At 43.7% G+C, this 22902-nt stretch overlaps 1 protein-coding gene across 3 annotated transcripts in view; it reads left to right on the top strand.

Annotated features, from left to right (window-relative positions):
• RASGRP3 (RAS guanyl releasing protein 3) overlaps positions 1-22902 on the top strand; it is an 82647-nt gene that overhangs the window by 37534 nt on the left and 22211 nt on the right. For all 3 annotated transcript variants that reach the window (XM_015414789.1, XM_015414791.1, XM_015414790.1), the window contains exons 2-9: positions 6113-6299; positions 9926-10028; positions 10545-10607; positions 11796-11927; positions 13944-14091; positions 16900-17073; positions 18515-18631; positions 19059-19334. In XM_015414789.1, coding sequence (XP_015270275.1) covers positions 6230-6299; positions 9926-10028; positions 10545-10607; positions 11796-11927; positions 13944-14091; positions 16900-17073; positions 18515-18631; positions 19059-19334 — 1083 coding nt within the window. In that variant the 5' untranslated portion in view covers positions 6113-6229. The remainder of the gene's footprint in view (positions 1-6112; positions 6300-9925; positions 10029-10544; positions 10608-11795; positions 11928-13943; positions 14092-16899; positions 17074-18514; positions 18632-19058; positions 19335-22902) is intronic.

Here is a 22902-nt window from a genome sequence, read left to right on the forward strand (position 1 = left end):
TTCCTTCTTTGACTGTGCGACGAGCTTACTGGATCGTGGGAACTCTCTTGATGTGATTTACCTGGATTTCAGTAAAGCTTTTGATAAGGTTCCCCATGACATTCTGATGGGCAAACTGGAACACTGTGGACTGGACTATAGAACAGTTCGGTGGATAGGGAACTGGTTAGAGGACCGCACCCAAAGAGTGGTGGCGTTTCATCAGATTGGAGGGAGGTGTCCAGTGGGGTGCTGCAGGGCTCGGTTTTGGGCCCGGTACTTTTGATATTTTTATCAATGATCTGGATGAAGGGGTAGAAGGGCTACTCATTAATTCTGCTGATGATACCAAATTGGGAGGAATAGCAAAAACCCAAGAAGATAGAGTTAAAATTCAACAAGATCTGAATACTCTGGAGAAGTGGGCAGTTGCAAACAGGATGCAATTCAACAAAGATAAATGCACAGTATTACATCTGGGCCACAAAAATCTCAAGCACAAATACTAGATGGGGGATACGTTTCTGGGGCGTAGTGTATGCGAAAGAGATCTTGGGGTAAGGGTGGACTGTAAACTGAATATGAGCAGTGAGTGTGATGCAGTGGCAAAAAAGGCTAATTCAGTCTTGGGTTGTATTAAAAGGGTCATTGCATCGAAATCCCAGGAGGTCATAGCCCCTCTGTATACTGCCTTGGTCAGGCCACACCTGGAGTACTGTGTGCAGTTCTGGAGGCCTCACTTCAAAAAGGATGTGGACAAAATCGAGAGGGTGCAGAAAAGAGCGACAAGGATGATCAGGGTTCTGGAGACTGAGGGTACGGTCACACAGTCCTTTTGATCATGGTTCGCCGTTGTTCCCTCTCACATTTAAATTTTCTGTCCACATGTGCCAATCTGCCTCCCGTGCCGAAGCAGGCTCACTCCCACAATGGTTCCGGGTTTTCCTGCCCCCGGGAAAATCAAGTATTTTCCTGGCACTTGCGCTTTGAATGCGCGATTTCGCCCATCTGGATAGCCATCTTTCGCAATGATTGCGATTAGGACCGTCTGACCGCTCTTTGTGTGATTTTTTAAAAAAACCTTCTGGCTTTGAGCGCTTGAGCAAACAAGCGCTCACCCTGCTTGGAGAAAAGTCCTGCCCACCTCAGGAATGAAGCTGCAGCGGGCAGCAGGAGGTGGAAGTTGCTTGGGGGGAGATGGGAGGGGAAGTGCCAGGCCGGCTTTTGGGCTTGCAGGCGAGCGGGCGGCAGACCTGCGCGCCAAGCTGGGCCGTCCCTCGGCTGGAGGAGGAGGCGGAGGTGGGGAGTTAGCAGTATAAAACTAGCAATAAAACACGAAGTGAAATAAAATCTCTCCCCCCTTCCATGTTACCTGCTTCCCCATACACCTCAGCATATATGGTCTGCTACCCCCCACTGGCAAAACTGTGCCTCTGTAATTCATGGCAACTGATTACAGCATCTATGCAATTCTTTGTTTAAATCATTCATCTAATTAAATGATTGGATTATTCCTCTGCCACAGTGTGCTAAGGAAATGCATCATTTAAAAGAAACATAAAGATCAGAGCATCCCCCTTTTCATTAGCAATCAAGCACTAGGGATTTTCAGAGTTGTTCGATCATACAGTTGTTCAGCATGGTTGTGTGTGTGTGTGTTTTGCTCTTGCTCCATATTTTCCTTTTCCTATAGCAAATGGTGCCTCATAAAGTTGGGGGGGGGGGCAACCATTTTGGCAGTCTCCAGATGCCTACATCAAAATGGCACTTGAGCTGTATGAACTTTCTGCAAATCCCAGAACAGAGAATTGCTCAGGATCAATCCATTTGGAGAAAGGAATGCAATCAGCACACTGATTCTGTAATGCACTGCCAAGACAGTGACCAGCGAGTAAGCACAAATGAGAGAATCTCCAAAAGAGAGGCAAACCTATTTTCAAATAAAGAGGCTCACAACCAAAGAGGCCAGTTGGTGACCTTTAAATTTTGTGTCAGAGCGCTCAGCGCATTGGTGCTAAAGGGTGCTAACAGAAATCTGTGCAAATTTGCAAGGGAGGACAGAAAGTTACTGTTACTGTGTAGCTGTGATAGAGCCCTTATGAAAACACACACACAAACCCTTTGTCACTACCCACCACCACGTCATGAGTGAAGTCCCCACCCCACTAAGAAAAAGTATGATTCTTTGTTATACGTGCAGAAAAAATACACCAGATTTCAGAAAACAAAAAATCCAGAGGAAGAAGAATGGTGCGAAACAGAAGCACAGAATCCGAATACAAGCTTCATGACTCGACTGCTATGAAAATCTGGGGTAAACCGTGCATGCATAATAGGCCTTAGATTAGATTGAGAGAAAGTGATTGGCCCATGATCACCCAATGACCTTAACAGCTGAATGGGGATTTCAGCCTGGGTGTCCTAGACCCTCATCCGACTCTCTAACCAGTATACCATATACTGACAATCCTCATGTACCTTTAATAATTTTGTGGCTGAAAGGATCTATGAACCCCCATACATTGCAACAGGCCTTGTCAAGAAGCAATGTTTGGTGGATTTTCCCCAGATTGTGTTCTGGATTTCCAGATTCAAATTACAGATTAGAGCCTCAGCTATTTGTGCCTTCTGTTCTGACAGTGACTGGTAGGTGAGAGCCAAGTATACTACTCAAGAGAAGACCATAGTCCTCAGCAGAGTGTACTAAAATGCATATTCTTCTTGACTCCTCAACTCTTTCCTCTGCTTTGGGCCCTCACGCAAATGAAATTCCTTTTTGTTTGTCATTGTTTTTACAGCACACATTCTCTGCAGTGATTTGTACATATGTCTTTTAACCAATTATGTGGCATGCCATGAGACAGGTTGCTATCAACAGCAGGGACCAGGAATATGTGAAATGGAATTATTTAGGAATTGCTAAATTACTTAGGAATTGCTGGGAGGGGGATTTTTCCATTTGACTAGGAATCGATCGTGTCTCTGCTGTAGTAAATGGTCAAGTGAATTTCAGGGCTGAAGGGGGAAAAACACGGAAAGAAGTCAATGGTAAAACAAAAGGTCAAAATCTTGCTGGATTGCTGAAGATTATGTTCTGTCTGTTAAATGCAATAGGTAAAGGTAAAGGTAAAAGTTCCCTTGCTCGAAAGCCAGTCAAATCCGACTCTAGGGTTGCGGTGCTCATCTCCGTTTCAAAGCCGAAGAGCCAGCGCTGTCCGAAGACGTTTCCGTGGTCATGTGGCCGGCATGACTATACTGAGGCACTAAATAGGCAAAAACATTAAACTGCCCTTCCAGAGAACCGTTGTCAGTTCTAGAAGGCAAGAAACTCTAAACCTGAGTTGCTCCACAAACTCCCTTGCTTCTCCCCTCATCTGGTCATCTCAGATTTAAAATGTAGGGTTATATCCAGACTAAACTGGCAATGCCCCACTGATTCCCCTTCCCTGCTGCAAAACCTCTTGTGCCATTCCTCAGGGCCCTGTATGCAGGAGCAGATTGGCAAGTAAAAAATGGCCTTGGAACCAACCAAGCGGAGCAACCCCTGCGGCACTACAAGCCAGCAGCACTGCAGAGGCCATTCAACTCAGCACACCATAACAATGGGCCCTGGCTGACGCATCACTTCCTCCCTCAAGCTAGCAGCCATGCAGGAGGAGGAAACAGCTGAGCTGACACCAGTTGTCATTGCTGAAGAAGGGTCTGTGCCAAGTGGCCCCTGAGGCATTGGTATAGTTGCTGAGGCTTGGCAGTGCTTGCTCCTGACCACCAGTAGCCTTCTAGGATGGTAACCTACCAGGAAATTTCCCTGTAAGCTAAATGGTGAATACACCTCCACTCTATCCCCCCCCCCGGAGTGGCATTTGTGGACACCAGTAGACTGCAGTGGGAGGGGGGAGGCAGGAAAGTTCTAGTCTGCCACTGGAAAACTTCGCTTAGATCCAGAAATCTTTATCCCAGTTAGTTGTAACATCTAATTATGGGCACCATCACTCACTGAGGTTTCTTTCTTTCCCAGTAACCTGGTTTCATAACTCTGTGTGATCTTGGTAAAGAATTGTAGTTATTGCTGTAGGAGTGAACATCTAGAAAACCCCCTTCAGCACTCTAGGAAAAGCTCCAGGTCTTGAATTCCTGTTTCTCACATCACACAGCTGTGGTGGCTCAAGTGGTTAAGGCGCTGAACTGCAGGCTGTGGAAGGTCGGTAGTTCAGCAGTTTGAGACCCGAGTGTGCCGCATGACGGAGTGAGCTCCCGTCTCTAGCTCCAGCTCCTGCCAACCTACCAGTTCGAAAGCAAGAAATTGCAAGTAGATAAATAGGTACCACTTCGGTGGGAAGGTAACAGCGTTCCGTGCGCCTTGGTGTTTAGTCATGCCGGCCACATGACCATGGAAACATTTTCGGACAGCGCTGGCTCTTCGGCTTTGAAATGGAGATGAGCACCGCAACCCTAGAGTCGGATTCGACTGGCTTTCGAGCAAGGGAACCTTTACCTTTACCTACCAGGGAAAAAATATATATTTTTGCAATCTTATCCCCCTCCCTCCCAATAATGAGAGCTGGTGTAATAAAGAAGCTGTTTTTTCACCTGTTCTATGGAACTAACTCACATCAATGACTAGAGAGGGGAGGAGGATGTTTTCCTTGAAGTCATGGTGAGGTCATGGAATTTAATAACTGGTGTAAAGTACGAAATTGCTTGCCATGATCAATGGCTTGGACCCAGAGCACCATAAGTGGAGCAGATTCCCCTTTTGCTGAGCCTTCTCCCCCCCCCCCCCCCGCCCCCCCCCCCCCGGTATCCCAGCCCCGCCAAAAGATGCTCCTGAGATCAGGGATGAGATAGGATGGGATGGGATAGAGGTAACTGGTAGAAACTTTGTTTCCCCACAACTCTTGTGAACTCTTGCATGGCTGGAATAAGAGCTTGCACAAAAAGGAGAACAATTCCTAGCAATTCCCCCTTCCCAGTGCAGCCACTGTGCCTCATCTCATGCCATTCCCTAGGGCCCTTGGCTTCAGGAGTGCCTCTTCAGGGGAAGCAAGGACTACAGAGAAAAGACGGGGATCTGTAAAGATCCCTTCTGTGAATTTGTAGTACACTGTATGGATGCTATGGAGAACAACTGCATTCCTTTCTGATGAATCTGAACAGCAATATTAGAGTTAATTAAAGTATTAATTTACAGTTCTGCCTGCATGATGAATTTTGGTATACAGTGATATAAAAATATGTAGACTATTACACCTATGAACATGCCTGCTCCTATAGATCCATTTCAGAAGTCCTGCTGCATTGCATTCACCCACTTTTGGGTGGGTGGTTGCTTAGTGGCTGCACAGAGCCTTCTTGGGGGTGACACCTGGTTTATGGATTGCCCTCCTGAGAGAAGCTTGCATGGGGTTCTGAGTGGAGTTCAGTTAGCACATTAAGATCCTGCTGTTTCAGAGGTCATTCACCATAGCAGAGTACTTGTTATTGCCTCTACATCTTTAATCAGCTTTGTGATGATTATATTGTTGCTTTATTGTGCGGGTTATGGTTTTTAATGTTGATATTAAGCTACCTTGCAAATCCTTTTGAATGAAAAAGAGGGATATACATATTCTAAATTAAATATTTTAATTAGATGTAAGGGGGGAAATCGTTTTCCCAACATCAGCTTCTTCTTTCAAAGTAAACAGAGGGCCCATGCTTTTATTTTATAGAGATATTTATTTATGTGCCACCATCAATGTGTATGGTGCTTTGCAGAGTACAAGAGGACAGCTTCCCACTTCAAAGAGCTAACTGTCTAAAATTTAATACAAGGGTCACAACAAAGTGAGCAAGGGGAGCCAGAGGCAAGGATAAACGGGAAGAATGTGCATTCATTCCAGTTCCGCATTCTTAGCCTAATAAAATGAGTTGAGCAAGTCTTTTCCCCCCTCTAAGGTATGTACATCCCTTCCTTGAACAGAAGGAATGAACAGTGTCAATGTTTACTGGAACAGGCATGTATGCACTTTCTTATATAGTGCTAGGGATGGAGAGAATGGAAATTTCATTTTTTAAAAAAAGTTTAGCAGAACTGTAAAGGTTTGGCCCAGATATGAAGCTGAAGTCCAGTCCTTTTCTTTCCTTCTTCCAGATTTCTGGTGAAGTGTAGCAGAGAATGCAACTGACAGTTATCTGATGGGGCCCCTGCTGCAGCTCTCCTTGAGTGTGGTGAAAGCGCATTCTCTCTTTTGATGACAGTTAGAGGACGATGGGGTCCAGTACACTGGGGAAGGCTGCAACGCTGGACGAACTTTTAAGCACCTGCATTCAAATGTTTGGTATGAGTCCTCGAGGATACGTATGAATGCATGTATTTTTGACAGAATACTGTTCTGGTGTGAGTTTGTATATTTCATTTCATTGTGTCTTGTCCTTTTGGGCTAATTTTTGAAGTATAAATATATGTTTGGACTCAAGTTATTGGATTTATATTTGGGGTTCCCTCCCTAAATTGGTTATGGATGTATGCATTTGTTCTTGTATACCCATAATGTCTTTGATGTGGCTGACATATAAAAAGGAAGGGAAATTCCTGAGATGTAATTGTAAAGTCATTGACAGTCAGGGCTGGCTCCAGCTTATTTTGCACCCTAGGCGAGGATCCCTTCTGCCCCCCCCCCTGCACCCCCCAATTTTAAAAAATAAATGCATTTTAGGAAGAATGAAAAACACAAATACTCAAGAAACTCCCAGAGTACGAGGCCGGGTGCAGTTTGGTGCCCCTAAGGGCTGTCCCGCTCTAGGCGATCGCCTAGTTCGCCTAGTGAGTGAGCCGGCCCTGTTGACAGTATGTAAGGCCACACTGTACCACTTCCAAACAAGAAATCAGTAGAAGAAATTAACATGGTGTTCTTATACCTGGGTGTAAATGGATGTAGTCGTAGAAAATCAGATAAAGCATTTTGAAAAAAATGTCTTCAGATAACAAAGGAGAAGGCTGTGAACAATGGCTGGGTAGCCAGACATTCTAAGTCATTTGCCAAGATTAATTGAGCAAGGCTTCTGTAACTGTGAGGAAGTATTTAGGACCTTTTCACACTTGAAGAAACTTGTACTCTATATATCACTTTGGAATTCATTTGGAATACTGTGTACAGTTCTGGCCACCGTACCTCAAAGAAGATATTCTAGCATTGGAAAAGGTGCAGAAAAGGGCAACTAAAATTATTTAAGGGATGGAACACCTTCTCTATGAAGAAAGGTTAAAGAGGTTAGGGCTTTTTAGCTTGGAGAAACAACGATTGAGGTGTGACATGATAGAGATTTACAAAATTATACAGGGGATAGAGAAGGTACAAGGACTCATGGGAACTCAATGAAATTGAAGGATTTCAGACAGCCTATCTATTCCGTTTCAGGAACTGGTTACTAATGGGGTTTTTCTGTCATTTCAGACAGACCCATTTTAGTAACCAGCTATTAATGGAATATATTTACCTGTTCATACAATACCGCTTGTCTCCCGTTTGAGAAGCGTGCCTGAGGTGTTGTTGACAAAAACTGCTTTCCTCAGGTCTTCAATCCCTTCTTCCAGATCTGAATCACTTCAGTGGGCTGTGTAAGATGACCCGTAGCGCTTCCTCCAGTGGCTGGGGGTTTTTTGCACCCTTTTCCCCCCACCCTTTTCTCTCCTCTTTTTTTTTTTAATGTTCTATTGGGCACGTTATGATGCTGAAACAGGACATCAAATCAGCGCCATAGCACTCCCCATAGAACATTTTTTAAAACCCTCTCAGAGAGATCTTGTGTGCAGGGAGAAATGGGGGGAAAAGAAAGTGACACAGTTTGAAATGGCCACAGCACTTCAGAGACGGCTGCTTACCAGAAGGGAACTGCTGTGTGAAACAGCCGTCCCTGTATTGGTTTCCTCCATGATGGGCCAATAATGGAAACCATGCTGTTTAAAAAGGTAATGTGAAATCCCTCTGTGACGACCTCTTATCTGGGGAGGTCTGGTTTACCTTTAAAAGTTCTTATGTTTTATTTTCCTATGGGTAATCTGGCTGTCCCCAGGGAAATTTAGGCTTTCCCACACCTATTTCTATAATATTTTCTTCTTCTGGTTTTGGTATTGTGTCCAGGGGTCTGGGCTTTCGAAGGACTATGTGTTTCCTGAGAAGAATTTCGTTCAGAACTGTTATCTTAAATAAAAGTAGATTTATTGGATGTTTCACACACTTTTCCCTCTTACTGACAGGGATCTGGGCATGTCGCTTTGTAACAATATTTTCCTTAGACCATATATGGTTACTGTTTCTTTATGCTTTAACTTTTCATAACCCACACAAGACTTCTCTCTCTCAGACCTTAAAATGAACAAACTGCTTAATTCTTTTACTAGACAGTACTTATAACAACAACTTTCACACAGCACTCTCTGCTGACAGACTCTGTTCAACTGTCTTTTTCAACTCTCATAACTCTAACAGACACCCTTCAACTGACACTCTTGACTGACATATCTTATCCTCCCTCCCCCTCTCTGTCAATCACCAATCACACCACATGCCTGTCCAGCATTCTACATTATCATCACACAGCCATGCAAACCCCTTTTAAAGACACAAACACACAAAACATGAAATCGTTACACCCTCATTAATGAGCAGTAGGCTTAGAAAAGATAAAAGGAAGTACTTCTTCACCCAAAGAGTAATTAACATGTGGAATTCAATGCCTTGGGAAGTTGTGGTGGCTACAAGCATGGACAGTTTCAAAAGGGGATTGGATAAACAAATGGAACAGAGATCCATCAGTGGCTATTAGCCACAAGGTACAGATGGAAACTATGTCTGGAGCAGTGATGTCCTGTATTCTTGGTGCTGGGGTGGGGGGGGGACAACAGTGGGAGGGCTTCTGGAGTTCTGGCACTGCTGGTGGATCTCCTGATAGGACCTGGTGTTGGACTGGATAGGCCATTGGTCTGATCCAACATGGCTTCTCTTATGTTCTTATGTTCACTAGAAGTGTTCCCTTTGCTGCCTGTACATGGAGAGGGCTATAACCACAGTCCCATTCAACAAGAAAACTCACACCTTACTTGAAATGATGCAGAATATGTGTTTTTTTACATAGAGATTACTGCCATTATTTATTTAATTTTAATCCCATAAATTTTCTGTGGCGCTCAAAACAGTTCTCACCTCCCCTATTTTATCCTCACAACATTCCTGTAAAGTGGGTGAGGCTGAGAGAGTGAGTGACTGGCTCAGGGTCACCCAGTGAGCTGCATGGGGTGGCATTTTGAACCTTGGGCTTTTCTGCATTGTCTGACATTCTGAACTCTACACTAAGCAGGCTAGCGTTAAAGAAAAATGTATGTGCAAAGCAGCTCTGGAGATTTTTTATTGTTGTTGTATGGCAATATGTGTAGTATAACCAAGAGATCTAGACTTGTTTTTAAGGCAAGAGACATTTGTGAGGTGCTTTGGTATTGCCTGCTTCTGCATCACGCCCCTGGTATTCCTTGGAGGTCTCTCATCCACATACTAGCCAGGGCCGACCCTGATTAGCTTCCAAGATCTGACACAATTGGACTAGCCTGGGCCATCCAGGTCAGGGCAGCTATGGAGAAAAGCAACACTAGCCAGAGGCATTTAGGAACCGATTGTAGGAGGGGCTCCTTCTTTGTGACCAAAGGTCCTCTACAAGGTAAGATGCCATGGCCTTATACTGTCCCGGGAGAAACAGGTGATATGAATGCATCTCTACGCATTGATGGGACTGGTTTGGCACCCTTTCTTTCTTATCTTCTGAGTTCATTGCTAATAATTGTGGGCTGTATTTTTACCTTGGCTTGTTTGACTTTAATACATATTTGAATATATGTATGTTTGTGTGTTTACACACACATCCTATAATGCATGTTATCCTGTTTTGAATTGGCTTATCTGTGGTTTTACAGATCACAAAGGGGAACTGAATAATAATAATTTGCCAAGAACCTTCCTGTTAATGCATCGATGGTATCTATCATCCACAGAACTGGCAAGCAAACTTCTCTCCCTATATCCTTTAAGAGATCTACATTGATGGAACAGAGAATCTGTTTATAATTCAAATACTCTCAATGTAGAAGTTTTTGAACAACAAATTGAAATAATGTTGTGAGCACCGATTTTTAAATGTAAAATGTAACTTGATGGTTTTATTTGGTTTTTATTGTTATGTATGGTATTTGCCTCTTGTTAGCCGCCCTGAGCCCATGTAAATAATGTGGGATTTTGTCTTTTGATTTACAACTAGCCATTGGGAGGAATTAGGTTTTGTACAATTTTACAGATTATGCAAATAACAGTTAGTTGTGGAGACCCTGTGTTTGTCCTAATGTGTTTGAATCATGTCCTGTCCTTGATATTTCTTATTATAATGTTTTTTTTAATTAGTTTCTTATCTTTCTCATGAATAGACATGTTGAAAATGTATTGCCCATATAGATGACTCCTGCTTATTCAAACAAGAAAACTGTAGCTTGCAAATGTTATACAAAACCACAAGCACAAAGACTTCTTTAACTGATTTACATATAGAGATGCCAGCAGAGAAAACACTGATGAAATCCGCTTAAAAATCTGCTACTTTATGAGGTAAGTGAAATTTTATTCCATTGGAAGGGTTTGTGTTCTCGATGTATTTAAAATGTATTTAAAATTTGTATTGATTAATGACCATATTCTCATTTGAACCTTCCTGTGGTTGTGTGTCACCTGTGAATGGAGGTTCTATGTGATAGCCACCATTTTTTCCATACAGCAGAAATACACTTGGATTTTTAAACATTTTTAACCTCCCCTTCCTGTACCAATTTCAGTAGGCCTTCACTGCTTTCTGGGAGAAACTCTTGCCAATTTCACCACTCCACCATTTTTTAAAAGTTATCCTGCAGAGGTGCATTTTTGTTTTAGCTCAGGAAGGATGGCTCCAGAGCAAACTAATTTCTTCAGTAGCCAAATCGCCCGCTCACAACTTTAATGCCAGTAGCTCACAAAGCAGAATTTTCACTCACAAGACTCCACAGCTTAGAGGGAACATTGCTGCTGACGTGGTCATTTTGACAGGCACAGCTTCAGGAGGTTTAGGAGTGTATAGAAGAGATCCTGTGCAAGCTGCAGACACCAAACTTGGAAGGCATGTAGAGGAGCATCCAGGGGAGGTCCGCTGCACGTTTGTGTCTCTAGCTTGCGCAAAATCCATTCTATACACACCTGAACCTCTTTAATCTGTGACTGTCAAAATAACCATGGTTTAGGAGTGTATAGAACAGATCCTGTACAAACTAGAGACATCAAAGTCTCAAGCGACCTCCCCTACATGCTCCTCTACATACCCTCCAAGCTGTTGCTTCAAAGTTGTATAAGCATTTTTATTGAGCAGAGACAATCTGTCTGGAAATGGCCCTGCTCATGAACCTGCAGGAACCTCCACAAACAGCTTGAAAGTTCATGCCAGGTGACAAGCCACAAACTTGACTTCGCAAAGCATGGACCGCCCAAAATGTATCATGACCTTTAGTTCATGAGACAATTTGTGCCCATCCATAATGCTGGACTATTGCAAATCTAGTGTGAGAAAACAGGGAACCTTTTTAAGATGAAAACAGCATGAATCTGTCCTTTCCCTGTACAAAGCTCTCTTTAAGTCAATATTCAATGGATTTGGTTTAATAAAGACCCATTTTTCAACTTATTTTAGTAAATTAGACTATAGCACACTGGTATGTAATTAAAAATGATGTGGGTTGATATCTGAATGAACTTTCGTATCATGGTTTTCAGATACTGGATTTTGGAATTTCCTGCAGAATTTAATCTGGACCTCGGCTTGGTTCGTCTGACTGAGGAGTTTCAAGAATTAGCCAGCCATCTGGGTTATGAAGAACACAGTCATCTTATCGACATCTCTAGCATGTAAGGTTTATAATCTGTGAGGTGCCAAAGACTGATTACTCAACCAGCATCCCGGTCACACGGGCCGGATATCGCGGGGGGAGGCGTGGCTGTTTGCCCCGGAGCGAACTACCGCGTGGCCGCCGAATCAAACGTCCCACCGACGTCCCGTGGTTCGGGGGGAGGTGCCGATCATGTGTCAATCCTGCGGCACGGCAAAGAAGCGGCGTGGTGGGGGTTGTGGTTTTTTTTAACTGAAGTGTGCGCATGCGCCGTTGGGTGCTTGTGTGCATCCCGTGGAGACTTGGGGGGAAAAAAGCTTTTTGCGACGGGACATGGGCGGGGGCCAGATGCCACGAGCTCCCACCGGAAACGTGATCAGACGCCCACCCTTGCCCCGCGGTTTCCGGAAACTAGTCCCTCGGAGGTACTAGTTTTTTACAGCACATCTTTAGCGGGAAGCCTTGGGTTAGCCACGGGAGCTCTACGCTTCCCAGATGTTGCAGTTTGATCGCGCCCGGAAAATCCGCCTATCTTCCGTCTCTGTAGCGTGGCTAATGCTCCGTGTGACTGCAGCCCAGGACTGGCAATGCAAAAATAATATTTGATAATATTGACAGTCATTGTCAAGCAACAAAAAGGTGTTTAATGGGTAAATTGCTTTCTCAGTCTAGATTGTCCCACATTACACCATTCCCACTTAAAAGATTCCTTTGTAAAATACTTTATTGCCCCCTCTATGCTGCTTCTAGGTGTTTCAAAACAGAAGAAAGTGTGTAGATTACAGACGCAGGGCTCCTTTTGTAGCAGGAACTCCTTTGCATATTAGGCGACACACCCCTAATGTAGCCAAACCTCCAAGAGCTTACAGTTGCCCCTGTAAGAAGAGCTCTGTAAGCTCTTGGAGGATTGGCTACATTAGGGGTGTGTCACCTAATATGCAAAGGAGTTCCTGCTACAAAAAGAGCCCTGCAGGAAGCATCCATCTTTCCCGTATGAACCTACCTTCAACTTCTCCTTTAAGTGGGGACAGGCAGTGACACATCGATAGAGAGCATGCTTTACATACAAGTGATTGCTAGGTCAGTCCATGGCATCTCAAGGTGAAATGCTCTCAAGTAGCAGATGCTGAGAATGGCCTTTCATTGCTGGAGACTCTGCAGAGCTGATTCAAGTGTAAGGTAATAGTAAGATAGATGAATTAATATAGGGCTTAATATAGGGCAGTTTCATATGTTCATATAACTGCAAACTGTACCGTGAGACTGTCTCTCAATCCCTTTCTTTCAAATGTAAGCAAAACAAAGAAAACGAAGGTGATGTCCTGACTCACAAGTTCAGTCAAATGCTTTATGACTTTTCCACACTTCATAATCATGTAATTGATTAATTTGGCTACTTCTCCATCATTCAATAGGCCTTTTTGCATCGCCTTAATGATTTTACACATTAGAAAATTGAAAATGTATTTACTATATTTATAGTCCACTTCTCTCACTGAAACTCAAAGCAGATTACAATGTAAATTGATAAGTCTATACAAAAAAAACTTTAATTAGCACAATGAAGGATGATATAAACAATATTAGACATCAAATGAGCAATGTACTGGGATTAGGATTACCGAAATCTGAGTGAACATAGTATATTAGGCATAATACATAGTGTGGATATAATGAAGAAAAAATGGTATTACATCTGTTAAAAGAAATGAAACAACAGGGTGATAAGTGCAGCAAACTGGCTATACAACCTATATACAATGTCCCTTTCCCTTTATAAAGCACTTTCCTGAACTATTCTATTATAGTGTACCTTTACCAGGTATTACAGGCTGACCTAGAAATAATTTCATGGCAGATAATCATAAGGATGCACTTCAGAGTCCTCACCTTAACCTCGTCTTGTCTGACCTGCTTTTACTTCACACCTTTATTGCGTGCCTTGGCAATGCTTTAGATAGATCCTAGCTCTACTCAGACTGTTCTGTCCCTGGGCACCAAGTGCTGACAATGGCCCCTTCATTCTCTTTTACAGTCCTTCTTACGACTGGATGAGAAGAGTCACACAAAGGAAAAAAACTTCCAAGAAGGGAAAAGCTTGCCTGCTGTTTGATCATCTGGAACCCATTGAGCTCGCTGAGCACCTCACTTTTTTGGAGCATAAGTCTTTTAGAAGGATATCTGTAAGAAATCCACAATGCCATGTCACTTAGGTGATGTGATCTGTACTGCTTATTTCTGGCTTTGCTGAGTTTCTGATTCATGGAAGGTTCCATTAAATGTTACTGGGAGTCTCAGGAGAGGTTCACACATGCACTTGTTGACTTGCTTATTTTCTCATGTGAGTCACAGATGTGACTTTCTAATTTCTTTATTTTCTCATGTGAGTCACACCAGACTGAACTTTTGTGCATCACCTGACATCAAAAATACAATACATTTCAATGGAAACATTTCACACATTCAGCTGAGAGTGTTCAGGTTTTGGGTAATGAAGTGATTGGAGACCATGTAATGTACTGTAACAAGATGATTTACACCCACATCCAAATAGAGAATCTGGACTAATTAGCTTTCTAAGAATCAATCTTTTAAAACAGCTCCAGATATCTCCAGGATCTGTCAGACTGGAAGTTGTCTGCAGCCTTTAATTTTTTGATAGTACAAATGAATTAATTGTGAGTTCTGTTCTTTGATCTAATATCAGCAAACCAGGCAGGAAACCTTCAGAGTTTTTAATCTTTTACTGAAAAAAGAAATAGTTCTCTTTATTAGACAAGACATACAACCATGTGAAAATTAACCCTATAGCTACTGCAAAAGCAAGTGCCAAAATTATCAAAGCTCCTACCATTTCTCAACCATATTAAAGTAAGTAAAATTTAAAGCAAACCAGATTTCAGGTTATTATCTTAAATTGCTTTTAGGAATTATTCTGTAAACCTAAGACTGACTGACTGACTGACTGACTGACTGACTCTCTCTCTCTCTCTCTCTCTCTCTCTCTCTCACACACACACACACACACACACACACACACACACATACACACACACACACACACACACACACAAAGAAATCTCACCCAGTCTCTTCTGAGAGTTTGTTCCAGAGAAATCTGATTTGCTTATCACTGGTGGCGGCTGGTGGCGGCTACAAGCATGGACGGCTTCAGAAAGGAATTAGATAGGCATATGGAGCAGAGGTCCATCAGTGGCTATTAGCCACAAGGTATAGATAGGGACTCTGGGGCAAGTGATGCTCTGTCTTCTTGGTGCTTGGTGGGGGTCAACAGTGGGAGGGCTTCTTATGTCCTGGCCCCACTGGTGGACCTCCTGGTGGCACCTGGTATTTTTGGCCACTGTGGGATACAGAGTGTTGGACTGGATGGGCCTGATCCAACATTGGCGTCTCTTATGTTCTTATGTAATGCATTTATATAGAAAAACAGCAATCTTATCTTATACCAGATCTTTTCTAACTTAAATATGTGATCATTTTCTAGATAAATTATTGGCTTTTAGCTGTTGATGAGGTAATCAGACAGGTGCATCTAAAATACATCTGATGCCCAGACATGGATAGCCTAGGCAAGCCCTATCTCATCAGATCTCAGAAGCTAAGCAGGGCCAAGCCTGGCAAGTATTTGGATGGGAGACCTCCAAAGAATACTGGGGCCAGGAGGCAGAGGCAGGCTATCAAGCCACTTCTCTGAACGTCCTCCATGCCCCAGTAGGAGTTGCCAGAGGTAGCCATGACTTCCCAGTACGGGCGGGCACACACACACACAAATGAAACCCCCCCTCCAAAATAAAAATAAAATAAATCTGATGTGTGCTCATTATCTTTTCTAAAGCAAGATTAGAAGGTCAAACACAATAAATCGAATATTTCAATAATTGTTCTAATTAGCTGTCAAAGATAAAAGAAAAACCTTATTCAATCAGATTGAACTACAGATGAACCTGGTATAAGTTCAGAACTGCAGGGAAACATGCATGATCATTAAGAAAACTTGCAATATGATCAAAATGCTGCTACAGTACATGCATGGGCGAACCAGCTCTCGAACCACTGTTTTCTTGCCCAAGTAAAAGGTGGTCTTCATAGTAATGTGTAGCTATTGATGAGGATGGAATGTAAAAAATTCAAGGAGCACAGTGAGGTTTGTGAAAACAAGATCCAAGAACAGATGCCCAGAATAATTTAGCATCCTCATTTAGCATTGTCCACAATCCTCAGGTCTTGAACAAGAAAGGGAGATTGCTGACTGAAGGTTTGACAAGCACAGTGGACCACCTTCCCTATAAAGATACACAATTGTTGAAGCTGAGTGTTTCTGTGAGATAAAAATTGTAAAACGTTTTGTACTTTTAGGAGAAAAATGTCAGGTTAGATTCAGAGTAGTGCAAGCAGACTTCTGCTCACACATTTAGGGTTTTGTTTTCCTCCTTCCTTCTGTGCGCTCCCTGCACACTCCAAGAAGCCACTTCTGAGGTCTGTTTCAGAGGGCAGCCGTGTTGATCTGAGATCTGAGGTAATTCTGAGTCTACTACCACCTTAGAGACTGGCAAGGTTTTCAGATCATGAGCTTTCAAGTGTTAAAGCAACCTTCATCAGATACTAGGTCTGTGGGTCCCTCCTCAAAGGCATGGGAAGTGGCACAGTAGGCTGCCGATGGATGTAGTAATTGGCAGAAATCGGCAAAAAGATCCCCACCTTCTTTTGAGCAAAAGTGCCTTCCGTTGATATGGGAAGCCCTTTGAATCCCAAGCATTATAATATGATCAATAAAACATCTTCAGTGTTACTTGAGCATTATGCGCAGTAGCAGATTTAAATTAAATCAGCTGAATATTCACAAAGATGAAGCACTTTCAGAACTTTTCTATCAGATTTTCTAAGGAGTTAGACCTTGTCAGAAGATAGTGGTCCAGCATATTTATGTGATGTGGGCAAATCATAACAATAAAATTATTTCCTTTGTCTAGTTTACAGATTATCAGAGCTATGTGATCCATGGTTGCCTGGAGAACAACCCAACTCTTGAAAGATCCATTGCTTTGTTTAATGGCATCTCTAAGTGGGTCCAGTTGATGGTCCTTAGCAAACCAACCCCACAGCAAAGGGCAGAAGTAATCACCAAGTTCATCAATGTGGCTCAGGTAATTCTGACTTTGCAGCCCGTTTTCATACAATGGAATGAAATACAGTGAATTGCTGGCCACAGACACTGAGTAAAAAAGAATACAAAGAGTGGCAGACATATTTACTTCAATTACTTATTTTATTAGGAAAAAATATGTTGTTTTCAAAACAATCAGCCCGATTTCCAATCCGTAAGCTATCATTTCAAATACAATAATAATCATCAATAACAAAAACTTCAGCTAGCAACATTGAAATCACACACCCAAAAAAAAATGGTCACATGGAACAGACTTCAGGCAAAAAGCCTGAGTAAACAGATTTTCACCTGATGCCTACAACCACATATGATGATGATGAAGAAGAAGAAGAAGAAGAGGAGGAGGAGGAGAAGATTGGATTTATACCCCGCCCTTCACTACCCAAGGAAGTCTCATAGTGGCTTACAAACTCCTTTCCCTTCCCCTCCCCACAACAGACACCCTGTGAGGTAGGCAGGGCTGAGAGAGCTCTTGACAGAAACTGCTGTTTTTCAAGAACAGCTGTGCCAGAATGATGGCTTGCCCAAGGTCATCCAGCAGCTGTGAGTGGAGGAGTGGGGAATCAAACTCAGTTCTCCCAGATTAGCGTTCACGCACTTAAACCACTACACCAAACTGGCTGCCCGTTAGTCAGAATTTAGCCTCTACCACTACACTGATTCATTTCATATGTATTGGATTTCATTTGTTCACCACAATAGAATGTGATGAGGAGACAGAATCAAGGAACTGGCTTTTACATGTATGATTATCACCGCAGGTTCATAATTAAATATTCAGATAGCCTAAAATAGCAGATGGAGGCTACAGAGTTCATTCATATTTCTCATTTTTCACCCTAAGGTTACATTGCTGAGTATATAACTTGGAAAGAAATTCTAATGAAATTATTTTCAAGAAAATATGTATAAGGTAGAGTTGTAAGATAATAGCTGTTGTTTTTTTGTAGACATATTTCCCAAAAATATTTAAGTCTACTGATACTTCTACTAAGATTTTTTGAATTTCACATAGTATGCACATGTTTTGAAAAACCCTGTATCAGTCCCATGAACTTTAAAACTCAGTTCTTCAGTGTTTATTCCCATCTTCTGGGCATGGAACAGCGGTCACTGGGGTGTGTGTGGGGTGGAGGTATCCGTGAATTTCCTGCATTATGCAGGGGGTTGGACTAGATGACCCTGGAAGTCCCTTCCAACTCTATGATTCTATGGTACTATGATCAGTCATAAGCCCAATAGCCCACATCCATCATTACAAGCCTAGTGAATAGCGACTAGGCTTTTGCTTATCACCAGAGAAACACACCAGTCTCCTATAAGTGACTGTTCCAAAGCTAGCTCTTGCCCTGCATGGGCCATGGAGTATGTAACTCTCTGACTCTCAACAAACATTCTCACATCTGACTTCCTTACAGAAACTTCTGCATCTCCAAAATTTCAACACGCTAATGGCAGTTGTCGGAGGACTAAGCCACAGCTCTATTTCCCGTCTCAAAGAAACTCATTCCCATCTTTCCTCAGAAGTTACAAAGGTATGGAAGTAACAATATGGCCGTGAATTTCTGTTTCCTTAAATATATATAAAAGAGTATTGTAATTTTCAAAAAAGAAATATTTTCCACTGGAGCAAGGGAACCTGAATACAAATTGTATATAAAGTTGCCTTATATGGAATCAGGCCATTATTATTTTTTTCTAATCCACTGCTGTCTCCTTTCCTGGTCTCCTGAACTTCCGAGGGCCGTCACATGATGAATCCCTTTACCTGGCCTCATACCACGTGAAATCAACACTGTATGAAATTTACTTGCTTGACTTGCCCAGTTTCCTCCCCCCCCCCCCCGGGGGGGCATCTAGGAATCCAGTATTATCTCCCTAGGTTCCATGCAGTTAATACTGAACAGAGCAGTGCTAATAATGCTTTAGCAGAGTCTTGCTTCTTCTGTGCCTTGTTTGCAGGATTGGAATGAAATGACTGAACTAGTCTCCTCCAATGGAAACTACTGCAGCTATCGCAAAGCTTTTACTGATTGTGTTGGCTTCAAAATCCCAATCTTAGGGGTCCACCTGAAGGACCTGATCGCTGTTCATGTAGTCTTTCCAGACTGGACCGATGAGAATAAAGTCAACATTGTGAAAATGCAGCAGCTTTCAGTTACGCTGAGTGAGCTGGTTTCTCTGCAGACAGCCTCTCATCATCTTGAGCCAAACATGGATTTAATTAACCTGCTAACAGTAAGTTTCAAGAAAAATTGGACTTGGAAATATATCATCTCATGATATTGCCTTCTCCATTCAGATCGAGAAGGTGGTGCAGGAGACTGGAGTAATTCAGCAGAATGGCAATTTAGGCTTGCTAGGTCCCCGCTGGGGGCAGGGCCCTTCCCTGCCCGTTCTGAGCTAACCAATGGGATGTAAAAGGACAGGAAACCAGGGGAAGTGTCGGCAGTATCCCAACACACTGATGTCACTCCCTATGCACCCGGAAGTAACGTCAGTGGATTGCTGGGGGAGGCCAGGGGGACACTATCGCATTTGGGAGAAAAACCATAGTGTTCCTGGCATCCCCTGGCAACACTGATGTCCCTTTCAGGCTCATGGGGAATAACACCGGTGGGTCACCAGCAAAAGCCTGCACTGCAAGTAAGTCCCCTGGCTGGTTGTCAGGGCCCGCCTGACGACCCACTGCAAACTGAACAGGTTGACGTGTTTTTGAAACAACAAAACTATCTAGAAACATGCAAAAATTACATGACATGAAAATATTAGAAACTGATTTAGTTCAGAATTATAGGAATCTGAGGATGTTCCCAAAGGTCATATGTGCCAGTTCTATGAACCTGACAATAGCAAGACACACAAACTCTTCTGCTACAAAATGTCACGCCCCACTCACCCCTCGTGGATCATTGTGCCTTAGGCTCCCAGAGTTGGGCTCACCCCTGTCCTCCTCCTCTTGACTGGAATGCCCTTGGCAGCAGCCCTGGGGTCCAGCTAGATTCCTCCCTGACCTCTGTTCATAGACCTTTTATCTCCCTTTCCTGTGCCCAAGCCCCATCTCCCTCTCTTTCCCAGGACTGCCAGTCTGCCCATCAGGGCTGCTCCAATCTTCCCTGCCGGGTTGTTCTTGGGCCAACTGCAGGGTCCCACCCCTGTGCCTGTCATTCCTCGGCATGGGGTGCACCTATCTTGACCCTATCCTGGCTGGAGATGGGTTTGGAGAAGTGACCACTGCTTGCCTGCTCCTGCTCTGGGCCACGGCTGCTTCTGCGGGGTTATGGGCTGCAGGGCCTGCTGCTGGGCCCACCAGTGCCTCAGCTCACATGGAGGCCAGGCCCCACCCTGCCACATTGGGTGGCCTCCGCTGGGCCTATGTCAGGTCCACCTGAAGTACTGGAGCAATCAGCACAGATGCCTTTGCTGCCTTTCTCCTCCCCAATGTCACCCAAGATGGCCCGAGCAAATCAACACCAAGTGCCGGCTGGCCTCCGTTTGGGACTGGGACCAATTCCCCACAAGCAGCTGTGCCGCCCTCGCTCTACGGTTTCCCCCACTTACATTGGTCAATTTCACACTATTCGCTGCGTGGCCGCATTTTGACCTGCAGCTCCCCCAAATTTCCCCCACGCCTTCTCGATCCCAAAAAACAAGGATCAAGAAGATGCGGGGAAATTGGGGAGAGCTGCGGGTCAAAATGCGGCTGCGCAGCGAATAGTGTGAAGTTGATCATTGCAAGTGGGGGGAAACGGAAGAGCAAGGGCGGCACAGCTGCTTGTGGAGAATCAGTCTGGGACTCGGACGATGGCGACGACAGCAACTTTTCCCCCTCTGATGAGGGGGCCGGGTGGCTCCACACCAGGACACAAAATAATGTTGATATTTTGTCTTTTAATTTTAACAAAAAATAAAGCCCCAAAAATGTTAGTTGTACATTGTATCATCCAGTTACAGAATCGGTAGGGCAGGGTGATTTTTGCCAATTATCTTCTTAAACTGCAGATCCCTATAGCATACCTAATGGTATTCCTGGGAGTCCCCTGAATTTATTTATATTTATCATTTACTGTATATAGAGCAAGATTTTCTTGCTGAGACTCAAGGCAAACCACACAATATAAACAATCAGACGACATAAGACAGGAGTCCCCAACCTTTTTGAACCTAAATTTTAAACCACTAAATTCACTTGCTTCTCCAGCAATAGTACTGGGTCCAGAATAACTCCTAGGCTGTTAACAGAGTTAGCAAAGGTCAACTGGACCCCATCAAATGTGGGAAACACAATTTTATTCAGGATTTCAGCCTTCCCAACCAGTATGACCTCTTTCTTGTTAGAATTCTGTTTCAACATGTTCACATTTAGCTGTTTAACCACAGCAGCCAGGCAGTGGCTCAAGACCTCTACTGCATCACTAGGTAATTTGGGTAAGGAAATGTAGAGCTTGGTGTCATCACCAGCATATTGAAGGCACCCAAAGCCCCGAATTATTTCTCCTAGGGGCTTTACATAGAGATTGAATAGTATGGGGCACCCTCTGGAACCCCACAGGACAAATCCTACTCTGATGACAACTGGTCTCTGACAGCAACCCTCTGAATCCAATCCGTAAGGAATGGTCTAAAGCGGGGGTGTCAAACTCATTTGTTATGAGTGCCAGATCTGACATAAATGAGACCTTGTTGGGCCGGGCCATGTGTGCCATAAAATGTAATGCCAGGTAGCGGAGATATAAACTTTATAAAGGGCACAAACACATAGGTTTTTTTAAACTTAAAATAAAAACATGTTTAAAACTCTTGCAATATTTTGTTTATTTAACAGTGACTGATAACTGACACCTCTTGCTCTGAATTATTGCATCAAAATGTCTGTGCTGTTGCAATCTTGAGTATGCTGTTCAGGTGTGTATCTATAAGCTGCAAACCTATGATGATGCAGCAGCGGCAAAACTGGAAGAAGAAGCAGAAGACAGCCAGTTCCACTGCAGGCCTGATAGAAAACCTCGGGGGGCCTCATCTGCCCCCCGGGCTGCATGTTTGACACCCCTGGTGTAAAGCATGACCCTTGATACCGATGTATCCAAATACCTCAACAGTATGGCATGGTATCAAAGAGTACAGATAAATCTAGTGCAAACATTCAAATGGAGATCATCAACTAAAGGGCTGATGATGGATTGCATAAATAGGCAGAGTTAACTAAGACAGATACACAACATTGGTTTTCCCCAACCAAGTCTTGGTCATGCAAACCAGATCAATTTTCTCCTCCTCTGTTCAGCCAGACAGGAGTACAATTTTGTTCCTTGCCCTATCTAGTATTGCACAGCATTAATGAAGAAACAGGGGCTCTTGCACCAGCATCTCTTGGGATGGAGCGGAGGTTAGATAAGCAATGAGCACTTTTACTTATCACCAATCACCACTGAACCACGGGAGCAGCATTTCGGTGGGAGCAGTGAGCTTCAGCTGGAGGGGTAGTGGAGGGAAATTCCCCTCCTATGGGCAAAGTTTCACTCATAGATGGTTAGATGCAGCCTTTGTCTTTTGCCATTGAAGACTCTGGGGACACTAGATCCTCAATGTCACCAGAGGTCATTTTGGGGGGGGATCGCGGGGGATTGCAGTTCCCCCGGGTGAGGTATGGGGGCGGGGCACATGACGAAGCCCCGCCCCCTGCTTCCGGCAGCCCCGCTTCTGGCCCTCATTCAGCCAGGAGGAGGCAGGAGAAGAGGGAGGGTAAGTTGCTTCCTCCCTGCCTCTCCCCACCCCTGCCTGCCTGGGGCCAGGAAGGGCCTTCGCG

The sequence above is a fragment of the Gekko japonicus genome, unplaced genomic scaffold, assembly GCF_001447785.1.
Source record: "Gekko japonicus isolate JY-2015 unplaced genomic scaffold, Gekko_japonicus_V1.1 scaffold1784, whole genome shotgun sequence".
NCBI classification, from domain to species: domain Eukaryota; kingdom Metazoa; phylum Chordata; class Lepidosauria; order Squamata; family Gekkonidae; genus Gekko; species Gekko japonicus.